Here is a 27,336-nt window from a genome sequence, read left to right as displayed (position 1 = left end):
TTTCTTCAGATACTGATATTAAAGGGTATAAGGTGAGTCTGTAAAAAATAAAACTACCTTCTCGAAGAACTACCCTTTCATAAGCTGGAAACTTTGTTTGAACTGGCTGAGCTGACAAATCCTCTCTGCTTTTTCGAAGATTTCTCTTGGAGCTGCGAAGACCTCGGAATCTCCAGAAGTCAGCCCGGTCTCCCCCTGCTGTCTTTGGAAGTGTGTACTGTACACTGGCTAGCTGCTCAGCTCTAGAAAGATAAATAAAATAAGAGCATTCCACAAAAAAAAAAAATCAAGACGACCCACAATGAAATGAAACAGCACAATACTGAATAGAAGTTAATAGCTGCAACAGAGAGGAATCTGTGCAACTAATTTGTTATAGATATTAATGAGAATTATTAAGAATATAAAATAATTCTTTATATTACCAGTTTCCCAGTGAAACTCTTATCATTTACTTAATCCACTGTATGACAAGTATCTACATCAGCTACTTAGCTCGTTCTATGATAAGTGTGTCCACTTTTCTTAGCTCGTTCTATGACAAGTGTGTGCACCTCTTTCTTAGCTCGTTCTATGACAAGTGTCGCACCTCTTTCTTAGCTCGTTCTATGACAAGTGTCACACCTCTTAGCTCGTTCTATGACAAGTGTCACACCTCTTTTTCAGCTCATTCTATGTCACTTGAGGACAAGGATCCTCACACTCATACCTGTTCTTGTTGGGGATGATGCCTCGTTCTACCTCCTTATGATTTTTGCCAATCCGAATAGCAAGCCAAGAGCCCAGTTTTCCATTATACAAGGTATCCACAACACGGAACACTTCTCCTTTGTTAAAACTAAGTCCGTAGGGAGATTCCTTTTCATATTCAAAATGGGTCCTAATATAGAAAGAATCTCCTACGTCAGATTCTACAATGCGACGATAAACTAAAAGGAATGAAAACACACATTATCAGTATTTAGTGGGATAAGAAATTAATCTGAAGAGAACACATTACATGAAGATGTTGCCAATAATATTAATAGTATCTAACAAATGCTAAATTCTTACAGTGGATCAGGTATTTTGTCTCTCGTTATTTATCACCATTGCCTCAGGAAATGAGAACTTGTATTTTTATAGATGAAGAAACTGATACAGAAACAGATCGAGTGATTTGTCCCAAGCTACACACGTGTTTCTATTTATATCATTTAATTTATCTGCAAACATTATGGACATTTCCATATTTTAAACCAGTAGTCCTCAAAACAGGGCAATTTTATCCTTTGCCCTCTCAGGGGACGTTTGTCAGTATTTCTAATTGTAACTGTATGCGCTGAAAAGGGGGACTGGAGTCTGTGTCACCAGCCTCTCATCTAGTGAGTGCAGGCTGGTAATGTTCCTCAGCACCCCACAATGAGAAGGGCAGCCCCCCAAACACAGCATTATTTCACGCTAAATGTCAACAGTGCTGAAGCTGAGAAACCTCATTTTAAATGAAAAATTTATCTGCTTCATCACAGAAAATTAGGTTTTCTCTCCAATTAATGCTAATAAACATCTGCCTAGAAAATGTCAGTACAAAACTTCAAAGCTGCCTACATACACTCTCGTATGATTCTCATGACTAGTAATCAAACAGAATTCTGACATGCGAAGAACTGAATGGTAGTTTGCTTAAATTAGAATGCCACAGAGGTTGGTACTATTCATGTGCTGATAGTAAGAGTCACTTCAAGATTCTGTGCCCCTAAATAACTTAAAGTAAAAAAATCAACTCTCTCTGAGGTTAACAATTCATTCATCACTCAGCTTGCAGTAATTTATTTTAAAAAACTGAATCAATTTCTGTGTACGTCCTCCAACTCCACAAGTTTCTTTTCTTTTTCTAACAGCAACTCACCATCCTTCTTCTTCTGAGCCAGGATGGTCACTTCTTCGCCTTTGGGAAGGTCAAGCAGGAAAAGGACAGCTTCTTCTCTTATGATATTTGTGAAATCTACATTGTTCACCTATTAAAATGAGATTTCAGAAATCACTCCTGACTGTTTAAGAATATAAAAATATTTACATAGACGGGTCGCAAATAATCTGAGTCCACTTAATCTGAAAATGTCACATCCTTAAGAGGGAAACATTTATTTTACTTTGAACAAAATAGCATCTTCTAATTTAAAACAAACAGAGTGTCAAGTGAGTTGAAGGTGTAAATTCATTTAAATAGTAGTCACAGTTTATCTTGATGTTAAAATTCATCCATTGTAAAATCTAACCAATTTAGACCAAAAAAGATAATTTCCAATTTCAAGTATTTATTATTATTGTAAAGTCCCTGGTTTTAAAATTTTAAAATATAAATTCTATGAATGTATAATCCAGGGTGTCCCAAAAGTTACTCATGAAATTGCCATTCATAGGGAAAATGGGAAATTGTAGCTAAGTGTACCTTTATTTACAAAATAGTCATAATATTTTAGAAAGAGGTGGTCAACATATAGAAAATATTTTGTAAATATTTGTAAAATTTTATTATGAATATTTTTGTAAATAAAGGTACATGTAGCACAATTTCGCATTTTCCCTGTGTGTAGTATCTTCATGTGTGACTTTTGGGATACACTGTATAGTCTTGCTTTTTATGAGTCACTGACAGAAGAAATCTAAAGAAATGGGATTAAAAAAAAGAGTATGCAACAGAGCATCCTTGTAACTGCATCTGGGTAACACACGCTCAGTGTATGCCAAATTAGTATCTATTCCTATCAGAAGCTCCTTAGTGCCAAAATGAAACTTAATAAGACATCACCAGTGACTTACAGGATTACAAGTGAGCTTTCTTGTTTTCAACTTTTGGAAATCTTCCAAATTAAAAAGCAAAACAAACAAACAAACAAAAAAAAAACCCACCAAATAGATGCTACTTACTTTTATGATACCAAATGAAAGTGAACTATTAAAAAACATTTTTTAAATGTATGTCCTGATTACTTCAAAACAAGGGATGAGGTGGGTAAGAAAATAGGTCTATTTCCTTGATACAGTGAACATAATCCAATACAGTGTTCAAACTTTTTGACGTAATTGGATTAAGAACAATGTAAGCACCACCAGAAGGAATCATATATACTGTCAGGTGGAAATCAGTCAGAGAGAAGGCTTTAACTTTGTGATGTGCTAAGTCTGAAGGGAAAGGAGCAGGATCAGATGAAAATGGCCCTTGGTGCCAGTCTAAGGGGGCTCAGGAGACTGCTCAGACTGAGAGATTCTATTATGGGTTGCTCACTGGAGCAACTAAACCCAAGATGGAGACTGACAAGGGAGAAGCAGAGAGATACTGACATCTCTAAAGCTTTAGAGCAGTGGTTCTCAACTTTCCTAATGCCGCAACCCTTTAATACAGTTCCTCATGTTGTGGTGACCCCCAACTATCAAATTATTTTTGTTGAACTGTATTAAAGGGTCATGGCATTAGGAAGGTTGAGAATCACTGCTTTAGAATTAATTAATAAAGAAGTAGGCTGAATGGACACAGAAACCAGAAGACAGGTGACCAAGACACTTTGAGGTGGAGACAGAGTAATAGATTTGATCTTCTGATTGAAATGGGATACAGTTTATCTAACAGAAATCAAATGGAGGTTTGGATATTTTAAAAAGAGAAGTAAGGGACACATGAAGATAGTACTGTTGCTAGGCAACACCACTTATGGCAAAAAAAGAAAGAAAAGGAAAGAAGAGAAACAAGACCCCAAAGACCTCTACGACAGGCTGTACCCAAACCAGCCTTTCCTGACTTTCCAGGATGCTGTCTCCTGTGAGTTATGGGGATTCAAAGCTAGCACAGTTCACATATCTGCCCCTGAGGGAAACCATCTCCCTGTGCCTGTGCCATTATCTGGGGTGAAGAAGGTCCCAGAGGTTGTGTGGACACCTGTGAAGATGAATCCCACAGAAGACCAGCACCTGATGCGGCCTGCTAACGTGGTGTGGCCACTGGCAGAGTCTTGCCAGTCCGATGTGCAGTTTAACTTTAAAAGATTCCCCAGGAGATATACCAGCACAACAGGAATATAAGATACATTCTTGCAGATGCAAGGAACACTAGTGACTAAAATGAAACAGTGTGCAGTATAGTAACACTCGGACACAGCAGTGAAGGATAATTCATTATTAATGCAGGAAAGGAAAGTGACAAGTCCAGCATAGGACAGACCTCATGGATTCTTACTCTGAAAGATTAACTGGTTCAAGAGATTGAATACAGGTTATAATCTAATTGACAACACTAGGTTTGTTAGGTTTGATCCCTTTTACTTGAGGTCCAAGTACTTTCAAACTCATGTAAGATGAAACATTGACATACCCTGAGAATCTGATCGCCTTCCTCTAAGCCTTCTTTGGCTGCAGGGCTGTCTTCTAGAACACCAGCTACAAATATTCCAACGTCATTTCCTCCAGCCAGCCGCAAGCCCACACTATCTCCTTTTCTGAATTTTACCAATTTCATGCTGGGCCTGTTAAAATAGGTATTTCATTTGAAACAGAGAAGCTTAAAAAGTTATAGCAAACTGCTACAATGAAAACCACAGTCAGAAATACATCAAGAACCATCATTTCAGAACACTTCCCACACATCATTAATTTACAGAATGAAATTTAGTGTTAGAATTCAAAATCAGGTTTTGTAACACTTTGTCTTTTGATTAATAAAATAAATTTTGGAATATCTAAATTTAGTATCTAAGTACTGCTTTAAGTGACTAATGTATAAAATTACAATGTTTCTCAACTCTCAGAGTCCTGGGTGTTATATTCCCAGTCGCTACCCAGTGGCTAAAAAGTCTTCCATTTTTTCTACCTCCAACTCCCAGCGTATCATCTCTATTGAATAAGTGAAAAGTCCTGTTATTCATAAAGGTAGAAACTAAAGCATAAATTGGCTGATTTTCCTAGTATCATGGAGTCAAAACCGGGCTCTTAGTATTGTGATCTCTGCATCCAATAGACAGTGATTTTTAAACTCTGCAGATGGTGGACTCTTTCAATAGTTCACTTACTCTGATGCCCACAATCCTCCAGCCTTTCTAGACTACTCCCATATCCAAATTCTGCCTCTTTCTTGTTAGAGAAAGAATGGAAAGAAATTAATCCATGCACACACCACCTTAAGACACTCTTAAATACCAAAGGATGGCTTAGATGAATAGGGTAAAAACAGATCATAGTTATAAATTACTCTTTGTATTTCTCTTCTAAGTTTTCATAATGACCCCCAATACCTAGCCAAGAAGGCACACCTATTACCTATTCTGACACAAGGTGTAGAGTTATTAAATCACTAAATAGTAATAAATTATAAGAAGCTAATAGAAAATAATAAAAAATACAAATTGAATGAATGAATGAATGAATAAATAGAGAGAGGGAGAACAGATTTCTTATAATGTATTCATTTTTGATCCAGCTTCCTGACCTGGAACTAATATTAGCTACACAAAAAATTAAGAGTATGCAGGTTAGATAAGGTCGTTCACCCTGTGCACCCTGATCTCTCCAGCTTAATCACCAGTGGACCAAGCCCCTTGGCTGTAGGGGTGCCCTGCTTTTCCAACCAAGTGAAAAGCAGTCTCACAGACGCCGTTCCTAAACCAGCTGCATACAAAGTTCTCTAAAACATTTCCTCAAAATCTTCAGGTCCTTGGAAATCCTCTTCTAATTCTGACCGATCTCATGCCACTCAAAAAGAACAATAGTTATGTAATCTGGCTTTTGAAAAGTTAAAAAGCAGACTATTTCTGCCTCAAATCCACTCACTGGATTTAAATGAAAAAGCAGCCTTTTCTGGCTCAGCTACTCATCCAGTCCACCATCTTCAAATCCTCTTCAGTATTTGATTTTCAGGGCTTTCCCAGGAAATATCTCTGGAATCTTATCATTAACGTTTCTTAAATCTTAAAGACTTATAAAAGCTTCAAGAGATTCCCAAGAAAGGAAAAAGAAGGGAACCATACCTTTAAAATTTATAAAAGTTTGAATTATCAATTACCTAACATTAAAAATGCACAATTTTAAACTTCATAGGGCGGCGCCTGTGGCTCAAAGGAGTAGGGCGCCGGCCCCATATGCCGGAGGTGGTGGGTTCAAACCCAGCCCTGACCAAAAAGTGCCAAAAAAAAAAAAAAAAAAATGTAAACTTCATAATCATAACCTACTTCAGAACTTTTTCTCTTTGACTACCTGGGTTTTAAAATAACAAATCAATTTTTTTTAAGCAGAAAAAGTGAGAGTGGGAGGTTCTATATCTAATCCACTTGAGGACTCTGTCAATTTTCAGTAATTTATATCATGCCCCTTTTACCCATCCCTTTACCATGGAGGTGACAAAAACCTGACAGTTTGAATCTGACATGTTTATAGAATATGCATCTTAATTCTACTAAGCGTAAATATAAAGTAATAAAAGGTATAGGATATAAAAAACTAACTTTTGAGCCTAGTACCATTGATAATTTTGCCCACAGGAAACACTTAATAATGTCTAGATATTTGTGGTCGGTCACAACTGAGCGTGCAGGGGAGTGCTATTAGCAACTGGTCCCACAATGCTCAGGACAGGCCCCCATGATGAACAATTATCTGCCCCAAAACGTCAGTAGTGCTGAGGTTGAGAAACACTGATTTTTTTAAATGCAACGACATGAGAAAGCTGTGGAAATTATGATGTCTGAATAGAAACCAATTTTTTATTTTTGTAATTCCTGACCTAAAAGCTGGGTAGAAGACAGTGGTGAGAAAAAAAACACCCAAAAAGTTTCTTTGTTGTCTTCTAATCTTCTCTCACATATAAGAGACTGCTTAATACAAAAAGAAACAACCTAACCATAGTATTAATTGGTTTAAGGGATTTTTATGCAAAACAATCTATAATTAAATTCTCACTCTAAATAAGCTTAATGGACAAGAAAGACTATATAACTTTGAAATCACATTACCGAAGAATGCCATCTTCATGAGTTGAATTAGGGAGGACGCCGTCAGAGGGGCTGACAGGTAGATCTACATCTGGCTGCCCCACTTGCGCATACACAGGCTTTGGTTCTAGAAGAAAAAAATGTAAACTGTGCAAGACTCACTTTATAAAAACATGGTAATAATTATATAAACAAAATAATTAAAATACTTTTAATACACATATATGAATCATCAGCAAAAATGAGAGATCCTGACAAGGAGCGTATGCACCGTATGGATTGGAGCACACAGTACAGTTATAAATTCTAAAGTCTTTATAACAAGTATTTTTGTTACACAACCACCTATGCCAGGTATCCTCAAACTACGGCCCGCAGGCCACATGCAGCCTGCCTAGGACATTTATCCAGCCCACTGGGTGTTTTTGCCACTGCTGCCTGTCCTGCTTAGCAGCCGACTCGTCCTGGGGCCTGCAGTCCGGCCCTCCAACGGTCTGAGGGACAGTGAACTGGCCCCCTGAAAAGTTTGAGGACCCCTGACCTATGCTGTTCACAGCTCCAGCTTTTAGCACTTGAAAAATCTATTCTCTCAGTCAGAATAACAAAAGATATAAGAAGAGAATCCATTTTCTCTGTTGAGACTGAAAGTAGTTGCCTTTCCTTATTATGGTAAAATTTGCTTTTAAACATCTATATATTCCTGCCATGAAGCAGGCAGAGCAAGACAGAAGATGTGAGAAAAGGAGCTGAGAGATGTCAGAAACAAAATCTCCAGGCCTTTCAGGCAATCGTCTCAGAACCCTGCACACTGCTAGTCATCTAGAGCAGCGGTTCTCAACCTGTGGGTCACGACACACAGGAACTGTATTAAAGGGCCATGGCATTAGGAAGTTTGAGAACCACTGATCTAGGTACTTTATACAGTCGAGATTTATAAAAACACTTTCAACAGATAAAGTAACTTTTTAAATTTTGATGTCAATTACTAATGTTTTTCTTTAATGAACGATGTTGGAGAACAACCTTACCAGCGCTAAGAGCCGTTAACCATAATTTTTTTTCTATCTAGAAAATAAAGATTCACCTTCATGAAAGGCTACTGACCCAGGCCAACCTCCTGACCACAGGAAAATGCTGGGAAGGCACACGCAGAAAAACTGACACATGGGTAACTCTCCTAAGTGACAATCACTTCAGGCTCACCGGGACTGTTTTGAACGCGCCACTGCGTCAGGCTCACCTGGAAGGGCAGGCGTTTGTTTCTCATTTCTTTCAACTGTCACTTCCTCCACTGCTTTAGGTGTGTGATCATCTGTGGGCTTCACGGGAGTTGAGACGGCCCCAGGTTTAGAAATTCTCTCTTCCTCCCTGCTCCGCAGACTGTAAGTTATTAAAATTAAAAATTAACATGGTAAGAATGATTTTGGACATAATTTGTAAGGAGACAGTATAAGAGGCAAGACAAATTTAAAAAACAGTGACAAGGGACTTGCTCTAACAGTTATCAAAATATAAAAAAATAGTAATTAAAACAATAGCATTACCACAGAAAAAAATGAACAGAGCAATGTAATAAAATTAAAAATAGGCCAAGGAGAGTGGCTCACACCTGTACCTAACACCTTAGGAGGTGAGGTGGGAGGACCACTTGAACCCACCCGGGGGTTTGAAATCAGTCTGGACAACAGTGAGAACTTGTCTCTACAAAAAATTTAAAAAATCAGCCAGGTGGGGTGGCATGCACCTGTAGTCCCAGCTACTTGCGAGGTTGAAGCAGGAAGATGCTTGAGCCCAGGAGTCTGAGTGTCCTATGATGACACACTGCACTTAAGCCTAGGAGGAAGTAAGGAGGGAGAGAGGGCCGTAAGGAGGGAAGAAAAGAGGAAGGGAGGGAGGGAATGAGAGAAGGAAGGAAGGAAGGAAGCAAGGGAGAAAGGGAGGGAGGGAATGAAAATATATCCACAGTAACAAAGTTTATTCGTGACATTCCAAAATTGTTTTATTTATTTATTTTTGAGACAGAGTCTCACCTGTCACCCTTGGTAGAGGGCTGTGGCGTCATAGCTCACAGAAACCTTAAACTCTTGAGCTCAAGCAATCCTCTTGGTTCAGCCTCCCCACTACAACCCCTGGCTGGTTTTTAGAGACAGGGTTTTGCTCTTGCTCAGGCTGGTCTCAAACTCTTGAGCTGAAGTAATCCACCTGCCTTGGCCTTCCAGAGTGCTAAGATTATAGGTGTGCCCGGCCTCTAAAATTGTTTTAAAAGAACATACTATTTATTAAATAGTCCTATTTATTTAATAGTATGGTGTTGGGACAACTGTCCACAATTTAGAAAAATTAGATCTCTATGCACATCAATTTAGATGAAATAAATTCCTAAACAAACATTTTTAAACATTTATACCATCAGTAGGAAAGGCAATGACTTTTTAAAATAAGGCTTAATGAACGGAAGCCATAGTATTACATCAACAAAAGTGATTATGTGACAAATAAGAGTTTACAGATAGATATGCAAATAATTGGGGGGAAATGTAATACTAGATTGAACCAAACAATATGGAGTTTTTTGGGTTCAAATAGCTCAATATTAGCAATTTTATATAATTTGAACAAGCAAATAGTAAGAGTTTCATATGTATATACAAGAAAACTATATACTGACCTACAATATTTAAAAAGAAACTTTCTGTGTTAATTTATTTAAAAAAATAGAGAACTATCAATTAGACAACTCAAGAGAAAAATGAACAAATACTATAAAGAAGCAATTCACCAAAAAGTATACACAAAAATAGGCAATCAATATGCAAACACATCCAACCTCACTAGTAACTAGGAAAATACAAATCAAAATTAGAAATCACCACCATGAAAATGTCCATATGCTGACATGAACTGCAGAGGATACAGAAAGACAGACACTCATTTAATGATGATAAAAAACAGTGTATAACTATTTGCAGTCAAAATAGGATTTATCAAAACAAAAAATCTAAATATATCACAGCCTGTTATTCCATTTCTAGCGTTTACCCTACAGGAATACTAACAAATATGCTCAAAAAGACATTTATAAGAATATTCAGGCTGGGTTGCACTGCACTACAACCTTGACAGAGACCCTGTTTCTAAAAAACAAATAAATAAATAATAAAAGAATATTCATTCTGGTACCAGTTTTAATGGCAACAAACAAAACAATAAAGGTAAACGTCCATTAATAGTTTCCTGAGAATGATACAAATTATAAAAGTTGTACTAAGACTGCTTTTCTTTTTTTTTTGAGACAGAGCCTCAAGCTGTCATTCTAGGTACTAGGTAGAGTGCTGTGATATCACAGCTCACAGCAACCTCCAACTCCTGGGCTTAGGCAATTCTCTTGCCTCGCCCTCCCAAGTACCTGGGACTACAGGCACACACCACAATACCTGGCTATTTTTTAGTTGTAGTTGTCATTGCTATTTGGCAGGGCTAGGCTGGATTTGAACCTGCCAGCTCTGGTGTATGAGGCTGGCACCTTAGCGGCTTGACTTCAAGACTTATTTTCTTAAAAAGCTGATAAGTATTCCCTGAATAAAAAGATAAATTAAGTACATGGTTTTAAGGCTGTGTCCTCCCAATGTCAAAAAAATAACTTGTTTAATTTCCTAGACCAAAGGAAAATATAAAAAGCTTTCTAATTCAATTTTTAAAATTTGTTATTTCCAAATATACACATATGCAGAGAATAACATCATAAAACCCCATGTATCCGTCTCCCAACAATATTCTAGTGATCAGCGATCCGATCTCAGGCTACCAGAATCTTAACCCTCAAACCTAGGTGAGGGCAATACAAAGAGAAAAAAATAGATATTTTTCATGATGAATGAGAGGGTAATAATTTCTAAATAAAATGGTGGCTAAGGGGATACAGCAGTGTATCAGAAGATTATTATCAGGATTATTTCAAGAGTACAAGGCTAGTTCAACAATAGGAATTTATCAAAATAATTCATTACTATATCCAAATAGTACAGAAAACAAGGTTAATATCAAACAGGCATTTGAGATAATTCTGCAGTCATTCCTAATAAAAACCACAAATAAAGCAAAAAAAAAGGTAATATAATTACAAAAGATTATCTTCATCAAATAATAGCAAACATCCTGTTATTAATAAATACTGAAGGTATTTTACATCAAGATCAGTCATGGTACAACAATAATCTAACAACACTACTGTAGTCTCACTCTGATGAGACGGACTTGAGAGAAAGGGAAAAAGTTTTATGAGTCTTAAAGACAACTAAAAGTTATCTGAATTAAGAGAATTTTAATTACATTAAAAAATCAACAGATTTTTGTGTCAGTAACAATCAGATGAAAATGAAAAGGAAAAAATATGCCAGTAAAAATAGCAGTAAAAATGATAAAACTCTTTCAGACAAGAGGACCTTTTCAAGCAAGATGTAAATTCAAAAGCCATATAGGAAAGATGATAATTTCTAACTATGACTTTTTATTATGCAGAAAAATAAATCCACCTAACAGAAAGCAAGAGAAATGAGAGAGAGAGAAAAAAAGAGAGAGAAATGAATCAGACAATTTACCAAGAAGAAATCCGAATGGTCAGTGATCTTACGAAAAAAATTTCCCCTATTAGTAGTAAGAAAAATGTCAATTCAAAGTAAGTTACCATTACACTGGTAAACATGGGATTTTGAGAAACAAGTGTGGTCTCACACATTACTTTTGAAAAGTAATCTGGCCATAACAATTTTATGTAACACAAACATACCTTTTAACCATGTTAGAAATAAAAATGCCAGCACGGTATATGAAAGCGGGGGAAAGGGGCTTACTCCAAGGTTGTCAGCATGGGTAAAAACTGGTAACAAACTTCCCCAAATATGGAAAGCTTCTTATTAAAAGAATAAACTAGAAGGATGTTCACCTTATATTGTTTAACTGAAATAATGTAGCTGAGGAATAATTATAGTGCCTGATGTTTTTTAATTATTAAGAAAACATGAAACACTGTATAAGATGCCAAATGTCTTTACGAATATAGGGAAAGAGGAGAACTGAGGGTGAAGTTAATAAATTAGATTATGTTTTACTTGTTCTTTTAAATTGAGACAAGGTCTGTCTCCAAGGTTGGAGTACAGCAGCCTAATCATAGCTCTCTATAAACTCTAATTCTTGGACTCAAATAATCCCCCTGCCTCGACCTTCCAAGTAGCTGGGACTTCAGGTGTATGCCACCGTGCCTAGCCACTTAAAAATACTTTTTTAGAGGGTGGCGCCTATGGCTTAGTGAGTAGGCTGCCGGCCCCATTTAATAAGGGTGGCGGGTTTAAACCTGGCCCCAGCCAAACTGCAACAAAAAATTAGCCAGGTGTTGTGGTGGGAGCCTGTAGTCCCAACTACTTGGGAGGCTGAGGCAGGAGAATTGCCTAAGCCCAGGAGTTGGAGGTTGCTGTGAGCTGTGACGCCACAGCACTCTACCAAGGGCGATAAAGTGAGACTCTGTCTCTACAAAAAACAAAACAAAACAAAAACAAAACTTTTTTAGAGATGGGGTGTTGCTATGTTGCCCAGACTGGTCTTGAACTCCTGGCCTCAAGCAATCCTCCCACCTGAGCCTCCCAAAGTGCTGGGACTGCAGGTTTACAAGATACTGTGCCTGGCCTATTTTATTTGTTCTAGTAAGTGTATATAAACTATTCTCATAACTGAAAACAAATATTAATATAAGTTATAATGAAATAGAACTCTACATATAGACAGAAAAATGCCTTGAAAACAAAACGTGAAGTTAAGATGCACAAATTACAGAATGTATATGGTAGAACACCACTCAGGCATAAAGAACAGTCTCCACACACACATATCCTCACAGGGACAGACAGAGGTGTCTGTACACGCTCACGTGTAAAACACGACCGAGACAGAGTCAGGAGACAGTGCATCACCTTGGAGGGAGACGGAGCCAAAACAGTGGCACAGAATTCTAGATTTATCCCTGTTTCAATTTTCATAAGAATATACTTATATATTATTACTTATAAAGATTGATAAAAAAATTATTTTAAAAATAAAGTCTAACATTAAACAAATATTAATACCTTGGTTTTATTAATGCATATTATTAACCAGTCTTAGCAAGAAAAAATTTCTTCCTATGTTTTCCTCCTTATAGGGTAAAATATAAGCACACACTTTGTTTCTTTCTTTCTTTTTTCGTCTCAGGCTGCTTTGTTCATAATCATGTTAGAGCCTAGAGGTGTAATAAGCACTTTCTATAGTTCTATTTTCATATTCATATTCTATGGGGGGTGTCCTACTTTTAAATTACATATAGTCTTTTTGAAAAAAACAAAGAAAAAACCAAGGTACTTTCTAGATCAAACAAGTATGAGCTACTTTTAAATCATAAAATGTCAAAAGTTTTAGCCCTTGCCTTATGTAATAAAATAGCACAATTAAGTAAATATAAATAAATACAATTATGTTCTAACCCCAAATTATGCTAACCTCTTCAGGGTATAAGGGCAGTGAAAAATAATAAATTATTCCTGCATTCTTTGCATTAAAGAATACAAATAATTTAAATGTAGAATTATTTTTAAAAAATAAAATTAAAGAGCTACAAAATTTAGAGTTCTATTAATAGATTTTTATTGTCCTACAACAATCAGAATTTAACTATTTGCTTATAAAAGATAAATAATTCCAATTTATTATAAGTGAAAAAAGCTTCTGAAATTTAAAATTATAATATTTTGACACAAATGTTTTCCCCAATAACCAACATATTATGTGCTATTAGGACACTTGCTCTGTAAGCCACACAGAACTCCTGCTAATATTTGTATTTTTGGATAGTTTTTATAACCCATTGTCTATTACCCTTTTGCCCTGTGGCATAATTATCATGACTTAAAAAGCAGTTAACCTTTAAAAATAACATTTCCTATGGATAAAATTCACACTATTCTATTAAGTTTTTCATACAATTAATACCTGGAAAACTATTGTTCCTCTTTTGCACTTCCATTATCTACCGAAAGATGGAGTCATTATCCAGTAAGACATGGAGACTGGAGTAGGGCTGCTTACCAGAATTACGAAGCGAGTTGCTTACGTAATTGAAAAATTTCTAGAATCCATGTTAAACAAAACAAGGTAAAATCAATTTATAAATTTTATTTAGCTAGCACAGTGGCACATGCCTGCAAGCCACAGCTCCTTAGGAAGCTGATGCCCAGAGTCTGAGACCAGCCTGGGCAACACAATGAGACTTTATATCAAAAAATTATATATCTAAAACATTATTTCACCATATAATCAATACAAATCATTAATGAGGCATTTTACATTCTTTTTTGTGTGCTCTGTCTTTATAATACACTACGTATTTCACCCTTACAACATTTCAGATGCTCATAGCCACATGTGGCTAGCAGCTATGCTCACGGGCAGCGCAGATCTACAGCGTAAAACAAAACAAATCGACTTTTCCAAATATTAAAATGTTCTATTATGATATTATGAGCAAATATGACCACTAAGTCAAGACAAAAACTGAACTTACACACACGAAATTAGTTTACAATCAGTGGCAATTACTGAAGGAAACTGGTAACACTGTGATAAGGAAAACACCCTTTCCTCACAGAACTTTATCCTCATGGTCCTCAAATGTCTAAGCTTAAACACGCACACACACACACACACACACACATATATATTTTTGCTATTATGAAGAACGCTGACTTTACATGAAGGCCATTTATGTATTTATGTTCTGAGTCAGATTCACGTTTACCTGCCACACTCTGGCTCCTACTAGGCTAGAAGACTTCAGGCATTCCAAGGTACCCACTTAAGGGCAGTTCTGCTTTCCCACAGAAAGATAAAAAGACAGGTTTTGTTTTTTGAATTTTTTAACTTATACAGATCAATACAATGGTAATGATCCATACATTTGGTTAAACTCTTATAGACAGCTGTCTGACAAAGATAGAGGAGAAAGGCATCTCTGAAGAGAGTTTTTATATTTCACAAAAATAAACTCATTATAAACAGAGCCTTAAGTCTTACCCAATCAACTGTGTGAATAGGCTAGCACATTAATGCACTCAGTCAGATCAGCAAGGAGTAACAGGTTAAGTGAAAACAATTCAGGTGTCAAACCACAGCTGTTTGGGGCCCCTTGGTGCAGGCAGCCTGGTCAGCAGAGGGGCCTGCAGGGTGTGTAGGAGGAAGCTTCATCCCCCTTCCCGCAGGGCACAGCCTCCAAAGTTCCCACTGGCTAGCAGCTTGCCCCAGAGACTCATATGGTTTGCAGTGCAAAGCGTATGATGACACAGTGCCTGGGCATCGCACAGTGCAAATATCCTACAAGTCTGACTGGTGACATATCACATCACGTCACAGCAAACTCTCTGCCGCTTAGGGAGCCATGGCTGTGGCCTCATTGAGAAGGTTGGACCTCAGTCCTGGGCACAGCATGGGAGTCTCTGCCTTTGGCACTTTCTCCGCACCAGAGTAGTGGCTGCTCTTTATTACCTGCAAGTTCTTACATTCTTTAGAGTTCTCCTGACTTCTTACTAGCCAATCCCTCATTACTCCAATGTTGGTTGTTATGTTTAAGTTCTTTACATTAAACTTCCTTTATTCAATGCAACTCTGCTTTCTGTCTCCTCCTTAGACTCTGACAGGAAAGATCTGCCAGGTCACCAGTTCATGATACTTGCCCTGATACTTCCAGAGAACTCAAACACCTTCCCAACCAATTAGTTAGGCCATGTTTAAAAAATAACCTTAATATAGAAAACAAATAGCAGCAAAATATTTACTCTAGTAAAATACCATTTTTAAAGCTAACTCCCTGTTACAAACTAACAACCTATCCCACAAAAACTGATTCACACATACCTTTCAAGTTCATTTATTACATAAAGGTAGGCAAGAACAATGTAGTTTCAGGTTGACAACAAAAACAAGGTACTAATAAAAGCATCTTTAAAAGCGATCAGATTATCTTGGTCACAATTAAATTTAAAAATATGCTAAGAATCTGAGTTAACCATACTCCGCAGCTCAGCCTGCAGCATTCTAACACATATGAGAAAGAAAAATCAAGGTACACTCCAGTTTAACTGCCAGAGTGTTGCAGTCACTGCTAATTCTCTAAGTTTTAGATGAAAATAGATATTTACACATTGAAGTTTTTTGACAGCAATTAAAAAATTAACTCTCTCTCTGACACACAGAGAATTCTAGCTATGAGAAAGCCAGAAATAGATTCTGGGCTTGTATGTGGGCACAAAGGTAAAAAAGAGTTGCACAGGAATTATGCTGAGAAGGCAGGGAAAATAATTACCTTAAACCCGCTTAGCCACATCTGCAAACTAGTTTCTCACAATGTAAAATTGTTCTTGATATGTATTTCCTATTAAGGAAAGTATTAGTAGAAATAGTTATGTGTATGTGTATGCTTTTGAAAAAAATCTGAGTACATTTCATTTTGACGTCTTTAAACAATAAATCAGATCTACACGTTTATAGAGCTTATTCTTTTGTACAGAGTTTCTCATCGTAACACGTTCACATTTATTATGATTAACGTAGGTCATCCAAATTAGAGGGAAAACAGGTCTGCTATTCAGAAAAGTATGACTTTTGCAGAAATGGACAGTATTTTTTAAAATAGGAAAACATGAGAAAGGGCTAATGAGGACCTTTTTCTCATTTATTGTCGTTTGGCCTTCACTGGGGGTGTAATGACCATTCTGTACTTTGATTACCAGTCCTTGGATTGTGTGGTGGATTTGGTGGATTTTATAGCTGAAGACACAGTCACAATAACCTCCTTATTTACTAAGATTCTCTCAAAGGCAATGGAGAATTCTACTACATTTCTAAAATCTGGAATTAAGATTTTTTCATACATTCACTACTTTTAAACATATAAACAAGTCCGTTTTTTAAATTGTATATATTTTTTATACTGTACTTGAAGAAAATGCTCAGGTGATAGAGTAAATGAAACTTATACTTCTGCTTAAGTGATAACGACAGTATGTAACAGTCCAGTTGGACTTTCTGCCTTTACATTCGTGATCTTCTCCTGGGGTCAAAATCTGTCGGCAGTCACTGAACGTATCTCTGCTGTGCTTGACTTGCCATTGAGTAGAGGCAAAGCGTATCAGCTACAACCTCCCCTTGTCGGGCCCCTCACAAAGCATATAAAATAAAACCCCACATTGGAATTTGAACCTAGTACAAGTGCTGAGAAAACAGCAGCTGGTTCATGGAAGTTCAGGATGGGGTGTCCACATAGTACTCGCTTTGAAAGGTCAGAGAAAACATCTTTAAAAAATGCATTAGTAACATTTCAATAAACAACAGTAAAGAAGAACTTTACATTCTCCTTAACCAATCTTTTGACAGCAATTAAACAGAAAAAAATCACTTCCTGGAACTCTGGATCACTCTCTCCCTCGCTCCTGCAATCAGCCACACTGGCCATACTGCTGCTCTTCAGTGTGTTTCCATCTCAGGACCAGCGCGTGTTGTGCTATCCCAGAATGATCTTCACCCAGCTGGCTCATTTTTATCCACTTTAAGATGAAGTGGCCTCAGAGAAGCCTTCTTCCCTGAGCATGTTATCTCACACTGTACCCTCCCACTTGACTATCATATCACCCTCACATTATTCATAGCATTTACCACTAATGGAAGCTACTTTTTCATATTTTCAAAATTAATTTATCTGCTTTCTTCTTTTGTACGTAATAGCAGAGATCTTGCTGAGACTGTTCAGGGCATTTATAATCATCAATAAACATTTAGCAGAGAAGAATTAGCAGGGTAATGTCCAAATTACTGGTAAAATCTTTCAATCTTTACTACAGAACATTCATTGTGCCACCTGTTGATCACTCAAAACCTGCTGAATTAGTTTTAAGTTTCAAGGCACAAGAGCCTAGGGAAAGAAATCATCATTTAGTCGGTTAACTTCACTGAAACACTCAATGAAAGTGTTGTGCTATTGGGTGCCCTTTCTATCTTTCATAGATGAAGGGGAAACAGGAAAAAAAAGAAGTAAAGGACTTCAGGGTGTGTCTGAAAAATAAAATTCAGTAGTATCAACGCCACATTAATTACCAACAACACTGCGTGCAATTCTTGCTGAGAAGGAGGCGCCATCTGACGGGAGGGATGAGACCTGCTTTACTTAGACAAAAACTGAAACCAAAAACTAGTGAATAAAATCTGAACTTCACGAGTCAAAAGATGGTCACTTCGGCTCGGTGCCTGTGGCTCAAGTGGCTAAGGCGCCAGCCACATACACCTAAGGTGGCGGGTTCGAATCCAGCCTGGACTCGCCAAACAACAATGACGGCTGCAACCAAAAAATAGCCGGGCATTGTGGTGGGCGCCTGTGGTCCCAGCTGCTTGGGAGGCTGAGGCAGGAGACTCGCTTGAGCCCAGGAGTTGGAGGTTGCTGTGAGCTGTGAAGCCACAGCACTCTACCCAGGGGGAAAGCTTGAGGCTCTGTCAAAAAAAAAAAAAAAAAAGATGGTCACTTCTTCACACTTAAAAAAGTACAAAGAAAAGTCTAATTGATATATTAGTATGCTTCAACAATAATTTTCAGCCTGTTGGTGAAGTTGTACAAGTTGAACACCCCTAATCCAAAATGCTTGGAACCACAAATGATTTTGAATTTTGAAATATATGGTTTAAATGTTTCAGTTGGATATTATTAACTTAAAAATCCAAAATTGAAATGCTCCAACAATCATTTCCTTTAAGTGTCATGTTGGTGCTCAGAAAAGTTTTGGATTTTGGAGCACTTTGGATTTTGAATTCCAGAATTAGGAATAGTTGGCTTTAGTATGTTCTAGAGAAAACTAAGCAATATCTAAAAGATCTACATATTGAAGGATGAAAAATATTTATAGTTCTCATATCAAATAAAACAATTATAAAAGGTGACAGAAGGTGTACAAATTAAAAAAAAAACAAACATCTTTAATTTAAAAGCCAAGACTATTCTAAGAAAGTTAAGCCCAATCGCACACTACGTAATGAGGGGCACACAGACGACAGTGGGTGAGATTACAATGTGGTATGTTCTCCTGCTGTTTAGACACAGAGTCTCCCTGTCGTGTTGTAACTGGCTGCAGTACTGACTACAGTAACACGCTGAGTAGGTGTGCACAGGGTTCTGTGACCACTGAAAGGATGGCCTCACGACTGGCACTGTTCTGGGCATGACAGTGCATCCCTATCATGCTGTACACGCCCACATAACAGGGCTCGACTGGCTCTCTCAGAAAACTCTGACAATACACGTGGGCAGTATAGGTAAGAGGTCTGATCCCGTGTATAATCTTAACTTGGCCTCAATGTCTGAATTCAGGCTAGAAATTTATGATTTGCTAAATCCAACTGTACTATCATGTACGTACTACATCATAAGCCATATCACAATGCAGTGGAGGCGTTCCTCTCAGAGGAGGAACAGACAATGAAGAATGAAAACATTTACAATTTTTACAAAGTTCCAAACTTTTGAAAACATGACTTTCAAGTTCTTCAGAAGCAATCATTTTCATACAACAAATATGCTAACTAATAAACTGGACTGATACTCTCTGTTAAAACACATTCCTTAAAAACTTTACACAACAGCTGAAGTAAATTTTGTCAGTTTCATGGAATGAGTGGGTATTGTAAGTAATACAAGATGTAAATTTTTTTAGAAGATTTTATTTTATTTTGTTGTTGCAGTTTTTGGCCAGGGCCGGATTTGAACACGCCATCTCTGGCATATGGGGCCAGCGCCCTACACTTCGAGCCACAGGCGCCACCCCACAAAATGTAAATCTTGACAATCTAAATTTCCACAGTTCGACTTTATCTCAGTAGTCTGAGCTTTTTGAAAACTGAGAAGTTTTTCAATGTTGTACCCAGTTATGATCAGTAGTAACATAACCATTTTTAATAAAAAGTTTATAGGACAGAACAAAAAATGGTGAACATACATTTCCCCTAAGGGGAAAAGTCATTAAGACGGATGTATTAAGGTAACTGTAAATACCAGGGAAGATACAACATAATCAAGCAGCGGTGTGGAACATGCCCTGCAAACGGAATATCTCTAGTACTGTAGGAACAGCAGCCATACCTCTTCAGTGGTACCCACTCTGTGACTACCAAGCAGCAGTGCCACCAACTGTGGACTCTGAGTATTTCAAAATCCTATGATGCAAGTCTTGGCCCAGGGTGGGCTATGAAACAAAGCAAAGCAAACAAACCCAGCAACACATACAACATCAAGGAATAATTTTTCCCTGTGCATGCACCGTTTTTTAACAAAACTATTTCGACACTTCAGACCAGCAACCGGTAATGTTTTCTATAAATGACTCCTTTGGCCATATAGTCTCTGTTATGACTTCTCAATTATGCCATTACAGGACGGGTTTTCTTTCTTTTTTTTTTTTTTTTGAGACAGAGCCTCAAGTTGTCCCCCTGGGTAGAGTACTGTAGCATCACAGCTCACAGCAACTTCCAACTCCTGGGCTCAAGCAAGTCTCCTGTCTTAGCCTCCCAAGTAGCTAGGACCACAGACGCCCGCCCCAATGCCTGGCTATATTTTTTTGGTTGCAGGAGTCATTGTTGTTTGGTGGGCCAGGCTGGATTTGAACCTGCCACCTTAGGTGTATGTGGCTGGCACCTTAGTCACTTGAGCCACAGGCGCTGAGCCTATAGGACAGGTTTTCAATAAAACTTTATTTACAAAACTAGGCAGTAGCCTGGATTTGGCCCACAAGCTATAGTCTGCCAACCCCTGTTCTACACAATAGGAGGGTACTCTGTTCATCTAATTATAATGAAGAGCAAGCTCATGTGTTTTTCTCAGAATTTGCTCCATATGTTTGCTCTCTAAGAATATCACACAGAGGCACTTAAGTAGGTCGTGACGATAATGAACCTCTTTGTAGATTTCTGTTCTCTGAAGATGAAGTAGCAATCAATCTTCCTTTCTCTATACTAGTAAGGTCAAAGACATGAGTCAAAAGGCTAAGAATTTTAATCCTGGCCTAAAACACATGTCAACTATGTGACCCTGGAGTTTGTCACCCTCTCACTTTTAGAGGAAATCTTAGAAATAGTTAAATATTGGCGGCGTCTGTGGCTCAAAGGAGTAGGGTGCCAGTCTCATATACTGGAGGTGGCAGGTTCAAACCCAGCCCCAACCAAAAACCACTAAAAAAAAAAAAAAAAGAAATAGTTAAATATGAGCAGATGTGAAATGGGCATTTGGAAATTCTAATTCATGATACTATTATTATTACTGCTAATACTAATCACCATAATAACAGCAGTAGCAAACAACATGTGCCAGATATTGTAATAACTATTTTAATTCTCATAACTCTGTGGCGTATGACCTGTCTACTTCCGGCAGATGTAGGTGCTGCAAGGCCATGCAAGTAACCAGTGGTAGGATGGGCCTTGAACCTGGGAAGTCTGGCTCTCAAGTCCAAAGAAATCATTATATTCTATTACCTCTAACAAAATGAAGACAAAGTTTCTACTATTCTCAACAGACAACTACATGTCCTAAAAATATCCAGAAATCTAGGAAAAGAATAGGACAGGGCTAATGTTTACCAAGACAGATTCTTTTTTCACAGAAACCAAGTCAGTTTGTATCACTTCTTTAAATAACAGAATTTAAATAATATTTGTGAAACAAAGATACACAATCAAGAGTAAGTAACAAAAATGCAAGACTGTATGGAGGTTCTATGGTGCTTTTCTAATATTAGCAAATTGTTTCTCAAAACGTACCCTCTGAGTACTCTATACAAACTCAATACAAACTCTATACAAACTCTATACAAACTCAAATTTTACTACTAAGTCTGGAACGGAAACGAAACTTTTAAGGAGGCAGGATACCAACTTTTCATGCATTAAATTCTTGCCACAAAAATTTGGAAAGAATCCAGAGACTCTTATTCTTCTGCAAAAAAAGTACTAGCTTTTGTTTTGTATGTTATGCTTTCTAACCAGTAGTTCCTCAAATCTGGTAGCACACACATAAAAGACACCAAAAACTTAAAAATAAAGTAGTGCAGTTAACCCTCGAACAACATGGGTTTGAACCACGCAAATCTGCTTTGTAATGAATAACAAATATATTTTCTCTTCCTAATGACTTTCTTAACATTTTCTTTTCTCTACTTTACTTCATTGTAAGAACACAGGATAATTTGTGTAATACAGAATGTAAGTTGTTACGTGACTGTGCTGCTATTGCTCAGTCTTCCAGTCAATAGTAGGTAATTTACGGTAGTTAAATTTGGGGGAGCTGAAAGTTATACATGGATGATGCTTGTGGGGGCAGGGCTGGTGCCACTAACTGCTGAGGTGCTCAAAGGCCAGTGTTCATCTCTGATGAACTGAGAGCAGGTCCCAGAGCCCTGCATTTTTATTTATTTTTGAGACAGCCTCACTTTGTTACCTTTAGCGTCGTAGAGTGCCGTAGCGTCATAGCTCACAGTAACCTCAAACTCCTGGGCTTAAGTGATTCTCTTGCCTTAGCCTCCCAAGTAGCTGGGACTACGGGCGCCTGCCACCATACCCAGCCATCTTTTTGGTAGTTCTCACTGTTGTTTGGCAGGCCCAGGCTGGGTTCGAACCTGCCAGCTCCGATGTATGTGGCTGGCACCCTAGCTGCTGAGCTACAGGCACGGAGCTGAGCTCTGCATTTTTAAAAGCTTTCATATAACTGGTGTTACCCGTAAGAATGCTTAAGGTTCTTAAGAGAAATAAAACACCCCAAAATAATATGAAGATGGTTAATTTTAAGAATTAATCTCTTCAAGTTTTAAGTTAAAGTTACAGATGGCAAGTGTTTAGGAAATCTAAATCAGAAAAGTAAATATCGAAAAGAACTTCCTAAGATTTAGAATGTGCTTATGATCTAAACAAATAGCTAACATTTCAAGATTTTTGATTAGTATTTCTTGTTCAAATTACTTGATATAAGCACAGTTTCTAGTTTAGAGAAATGTGTTAAAATCCCAGCTGCTCCCAGGAATCATCAGAGGTGTTAATTACATCAGTGTGTATGTGTCATGGCAGCAACCCTCTTCCTGTGTCAGGGAGACTATTAGAATTAATACATTAACCTGCAGCAGTTAAAAATAATCATCAGTGTTAAGATAATAAGCAAATTTTGCATGTGATATGCCACACTATTTCTTTCAAAAATCACTATAACCTTAAAATAAAGACAGGGGTTGATAAACTTTATAAATCTAAGTTTAAAATGTACACATTATCACTTTCACAAATATCTAGAAACCACAGCAGACACAGTAACAGCAACCCTATTTATAGCTGTTTCAAGTTACCCTCTTTTCTCACAACTTCCCATGTTGGTGGGAAGCCAAACACCTTGGTAGTATACTGCCTTAACAACTATATTACTATGGCTGCTCACAAACTTTAAAAACAACCTCTCTCCTGTCTAGTCCCTTCTCTCTTCACTGCCTTCTTCCCCGCCTCCTCTCCTTCCTAAAGCAACATGCTCCTGGTGGGCCAGTTCTTGACCTTCTCTTCAATTTCTTTCTCTTTGCAATTTTAGTGACTTCTATGGATTCTACTAACACTCTATGCAGATTAAGTCCCAAATCAACATCTCTAATCCCAAATCATCTCCTCAATTCTGGACTCAACCTTTTTTTTTCTTTCCAGCTTGACTAAGATATAATTGACAAATAAACACTGCATGCACTTAAGGTGTCCACTGTGCTATTTTGATACACATCTATGCTGTGAAATGATGACCACAAGCACATCTATCACCTCACGTAGTGATCTTCCTTTCTATGTGTGATCACAACACTTAACATCTCCTCTCTTAGCAAATTTATAAAAACAAAATAAAATAAAATAATAAAATTCGACATTTACATACACTCACACAGACTTGTCTCTGTGATTTATTCCATTTAGTGTGATGTCCTCAAAGTTCATCCATATTGTTGCAAATGACACAGGATTTCCTTCTTTTCTAAGATGAATAACATTCCATTGTGTGCATGTGCGTATGTATAACACACACCACATTTTCTTGATCTATCCTTCTGTTGATGGACACCTAGGCTGACTTCAGATCTTGGCTACTGTGAATAATCCTTCAATAAGCGTAGGAATACAGATCACCTCTGTGAGACCATTTTATTTCCGCTAGCTACATCTGGTATGTGGGACTGCTGGATCATGTGGAAGTTCTATTTTTAATTTTTGGAAAAGCCTCCATATTGTGTTCCATAGTAACTGTACCAATTTACATTCCCAGCAACAATATATAAGAGTTCCCTTTTCTCAAAAACTGTCTCTTCAGTTCTGGCCCCACATTTTTTAATTGCCTCCAGATCTTCCAGAAATCTGTATATAAATTGCTGTACAGATGCGCATGTCTCTTATTTTATTTTAGTTTTTTAGACTTTTTTTTTTTGCAGTTTTTGGCCACGGCTGGGTTTGAACCCACCACCTCTCGCATATGGCACCTTACTCCTTTGAGCCACAGGTGCTGGCCGCCCTTGACTATTTTTTTTGAGACCGAGTCTCAATTATGTCGCCCTGGGAAAAGTACCGTGGTGTCATAGCTCACAGCAACCTCAAACTCTTGGGGTTAAGCAATTCTCTTGCCCCAGCCTCCCACGTAGCTGGGAATACAAGCACCCACCACAACACCCAGCTATTTTTTTGTTGCAGTTGTCATTGTTGTTTTAGCTGGCCTGGGCCAGATTCAAACCTGCCAGGCTCAGCGTATGTGGCCGGTGCCCTACTTGCTGAGCTATGGGCACTGCCCTTATTTATTTACTGAGATGGAGTCTCACTTTGTCACCTCTGGTAGAGTGCCATGACATCACATCTCACAGCTACCTCCACTCTTGGGCTCAAGCAATTCTCTTGCCCCAGCCTTCTGGGTAGCTAGGAGTACAGGCACCTGTCACAATGCCCAGTTATCTTTAGAGACAGGGTCTTGCTCTTGCACAGGCTAGTCTCAAACTCCTGAGCTCAAGAGATCCTCCCACTTCAGCCTCCCAGAGTGCTGGGGTTACAGGTGTAAGCCAGTATACCCAGCCATAATGTGTGTTTTTTTAAGACATAAGTGTCATAATTTCCTCCAGATACTCAAATGCATACACAACCCCAAAGACAAGACAAATTCAAGTAAGTCACGTACTACTAGCATTATCAGACTCTTTGGCATCAATACCAAATAATACATTTTTAAAAGGGAAAACAAAGTCCAGGTTAATATGTTCATTAAAGAATTTCTGCAACAGCTGACCTTCCCAAACAGCAGATTCCTGAAGCATGCTAGCATCTTCTAATGCAATGCTGCAGCTGTGGACTGTTTTTGTATATAAAATTTTATGGAGACACAGTCATGCCTGTTTATTCTCATATTGCTGATGGCTGCTTTTATAGCTGAGTACTGAGAGAGAATGTATGACCTGTGTGATTAAAATATTTACCATCTGGCCTTTCAAAGAAAAGTCTGCCTGCCTTTTATTATTCTAGATCAGAAAATGTCTAAAGTAAGAAAAATAGGCCTAATCAGAAGAAAGCCTATGTTCTTATTTTTTTTACAAGTAATTCCAAATACACATATCAAGCAAATACAACCATTTATTGTGGACACTAGAGCATCATTACCTGCCATTGCTGGGCTGCTGTGGAGAGTGTCTGGAGTGATCGGAAGGCTCTGACCGCTGGTCAGGAGACCGAGACTGGCTGCGGCGGGGAGGCCTATCGTGTGACCGAGCAGAATGATCTGATGCTAGTGACTGAATTTCTGAAATGTCTGTTAAATAAAAGGGTACTATTTATTTTTCCATAAGATGGTTAGCCAAGTATAGGTATGCCAATGATAACGGATGATAAGCTAGTAAGGATAATTTCATATAAAGTGACATTTAAATATTAATTTTATAAGCTAGTGATCAAATCAATAGTGGTTAAGTTACCTACAGGAAAAATACATGTCTTTGTGACTTTTAGATTTTGAAGATTTGGGCTTGTGGAAAATTATCACTTCACTTAAAGATGTCCAATCTTCCTAGTATTTTAAGAAACAGGCCACTCAGAGGGAACCTCCAAGGAGCACCACACTCACCATCTCTCTCAGAGGCATTGGCTGAGTGGATGCTGTCAGAGAGGTCAGGGACGTTCAGCAGGGTTGCCCGTTCATCTCTCTGAACCACCATTTTCAACTTCCCTTTAGACCTTTCTATCAATGTCTTTGCGTCTGTCAATGACATATTTTCTGTCACGGTACCATTTATCTGCAAAAGAAAAGAAACTATACGTTGAAAGTAAATGACAAACCAAATATAAATGTTAACTTAGTCTGTTATAAACAAGAACATCCAAACTACTATTTGGCTTTGTGGAAGAACCAAAATAGTATTCCCTCTACACTCTCCTAAATGACAGCCTCTTCCACATTCCTGAAATGAAAAAAACTTACCATACTGTTGCTATCATAAAAATTGAAATTAGCATCCCCTAAGTCCTCATCAAAGCCTGTTATATTCTTTTACTTATAAGCAAACTAATAAAATAAACATTCCAGTAATATCTGGAGCAATTAGCAAACCACTTAACGTATAAGCATAGTCATGTCTATGTACAAAGTAGCTCCTGCTGGTAAATACTACACATCTGTAGAAGTTAATTCTCTCAGAATAACCCTGTAACACCTACAGTACGTTGATGATGATAATGGTAATAGTAATAATCATAATAATGCATAAAGGTAGGGAGGTGCCTGTGGCTCAATGGGTAGGGCACTGGCCCCATATACTGAGGGTGGCAGGTTCGAACCTGGCCCTGGCCAAAGTGCAACAAAAAATAGCTGGGCGTTGTAGCAGGCGCCTGTAGTCCCAGCTGCAAGGGAGGCTGAGGCTAAAGAACTGCCTAAGCCCAGGGGTTGGAGGTTGCTGTGAGCTGTGACTCCACAGCACTCTACTGAGAGTGATAAAGTGAGATTCTGTCTCTAAAAATAGATAAATAGATAAATAAATAATGCACAAAGGCAATTTTCCCTCTGCCCTGCTGATTTTGTTTTTGAGACACGGTCTTGCTCTGCTGCCCAGACTGGAGCTCTGTGGCCGTGATCACAGTGCACTGCAGCCTCTAACTTCCTGGCTCAAGTGATCTTCCTGCTCAGCCTTTCAAGTAGCTGAAACTATAGGCACATACCACAAGTGGCTACCCTTTTTTTCCCTTTATTTTGTAGAGACAGGGTCTCGTTATGTTGTCCAAGCTGGTCCTG

General features: G+C 38.0%; 1 protein-coding gene across 5 annotated transcripts in view; it reads right to left on the bottom strand.

The window, feature by feature from the left end:
* The window catches only part of TJP1 (tight junction protein 1), a 100,245-nt gene that overhangs the window by 27,588 nt on the left and 45,321 nt on the right, over positions 1 to 27,336 (bottom strand). For all 5 annotated transcript variants that reach the window (XM_023507614.1, XM_012812194.2, XM_023507615.1 and 2 more), the window contains exons 7-14: positions 26,176 to 26,344; positions 25,716 to 25,863; positions 8,197 to 8,336; positions 6,978 to 7,083; positions 4,349 to 4,499; positions 1,889 to 1,997; positions 710 to 929; positions 58 to 242 (exon numbers count right to left, since the gene is read on the bottom strand). In XM_023507614.1, coding sequence (XP_023363382.1) covers positions 58 to 242; positions 710 to 929; positions 1,889 to 1,997; positions 4,349 to 4,499; positions 6,978 to 7,083; positions 8,197 to 8,336; positions 25,716 to 25,863; positions 26,176 to 26,344 — 1,228 coding nt within the window. The remainder of the gene's footprint in view (positions 1 to 57; positions 243 to 709; positions 930 to 1,888; positions 1,998 to 4,348; positions 4,500 to 6,977; positions 7,084 to 8,196; positions 8,337 to 25,715; positions 25,864 to 26,175; positions 26,345 to 27,336) is intronic.

Source organism: Otolemur garnettii, unplaced genomic scaffold, assembly GCF_000181295.1.
Source record: "Otolemur garnettii isolate 467f Iridium unplaced genomic scaffold, OtoGar3 scaffold00194, whole genome shotgun sequence".
NCBI classification, from domain to species: Eukaryota; Metazoa; Chordata; class Mammalia; order Primates; family Galagidae; genus Otolemur; species Otolemur garnettii.
Note: the sequence above shows the minus strand (reverse complement) of the source record. Positions and strands in the feature narration are given on the sequence as shown.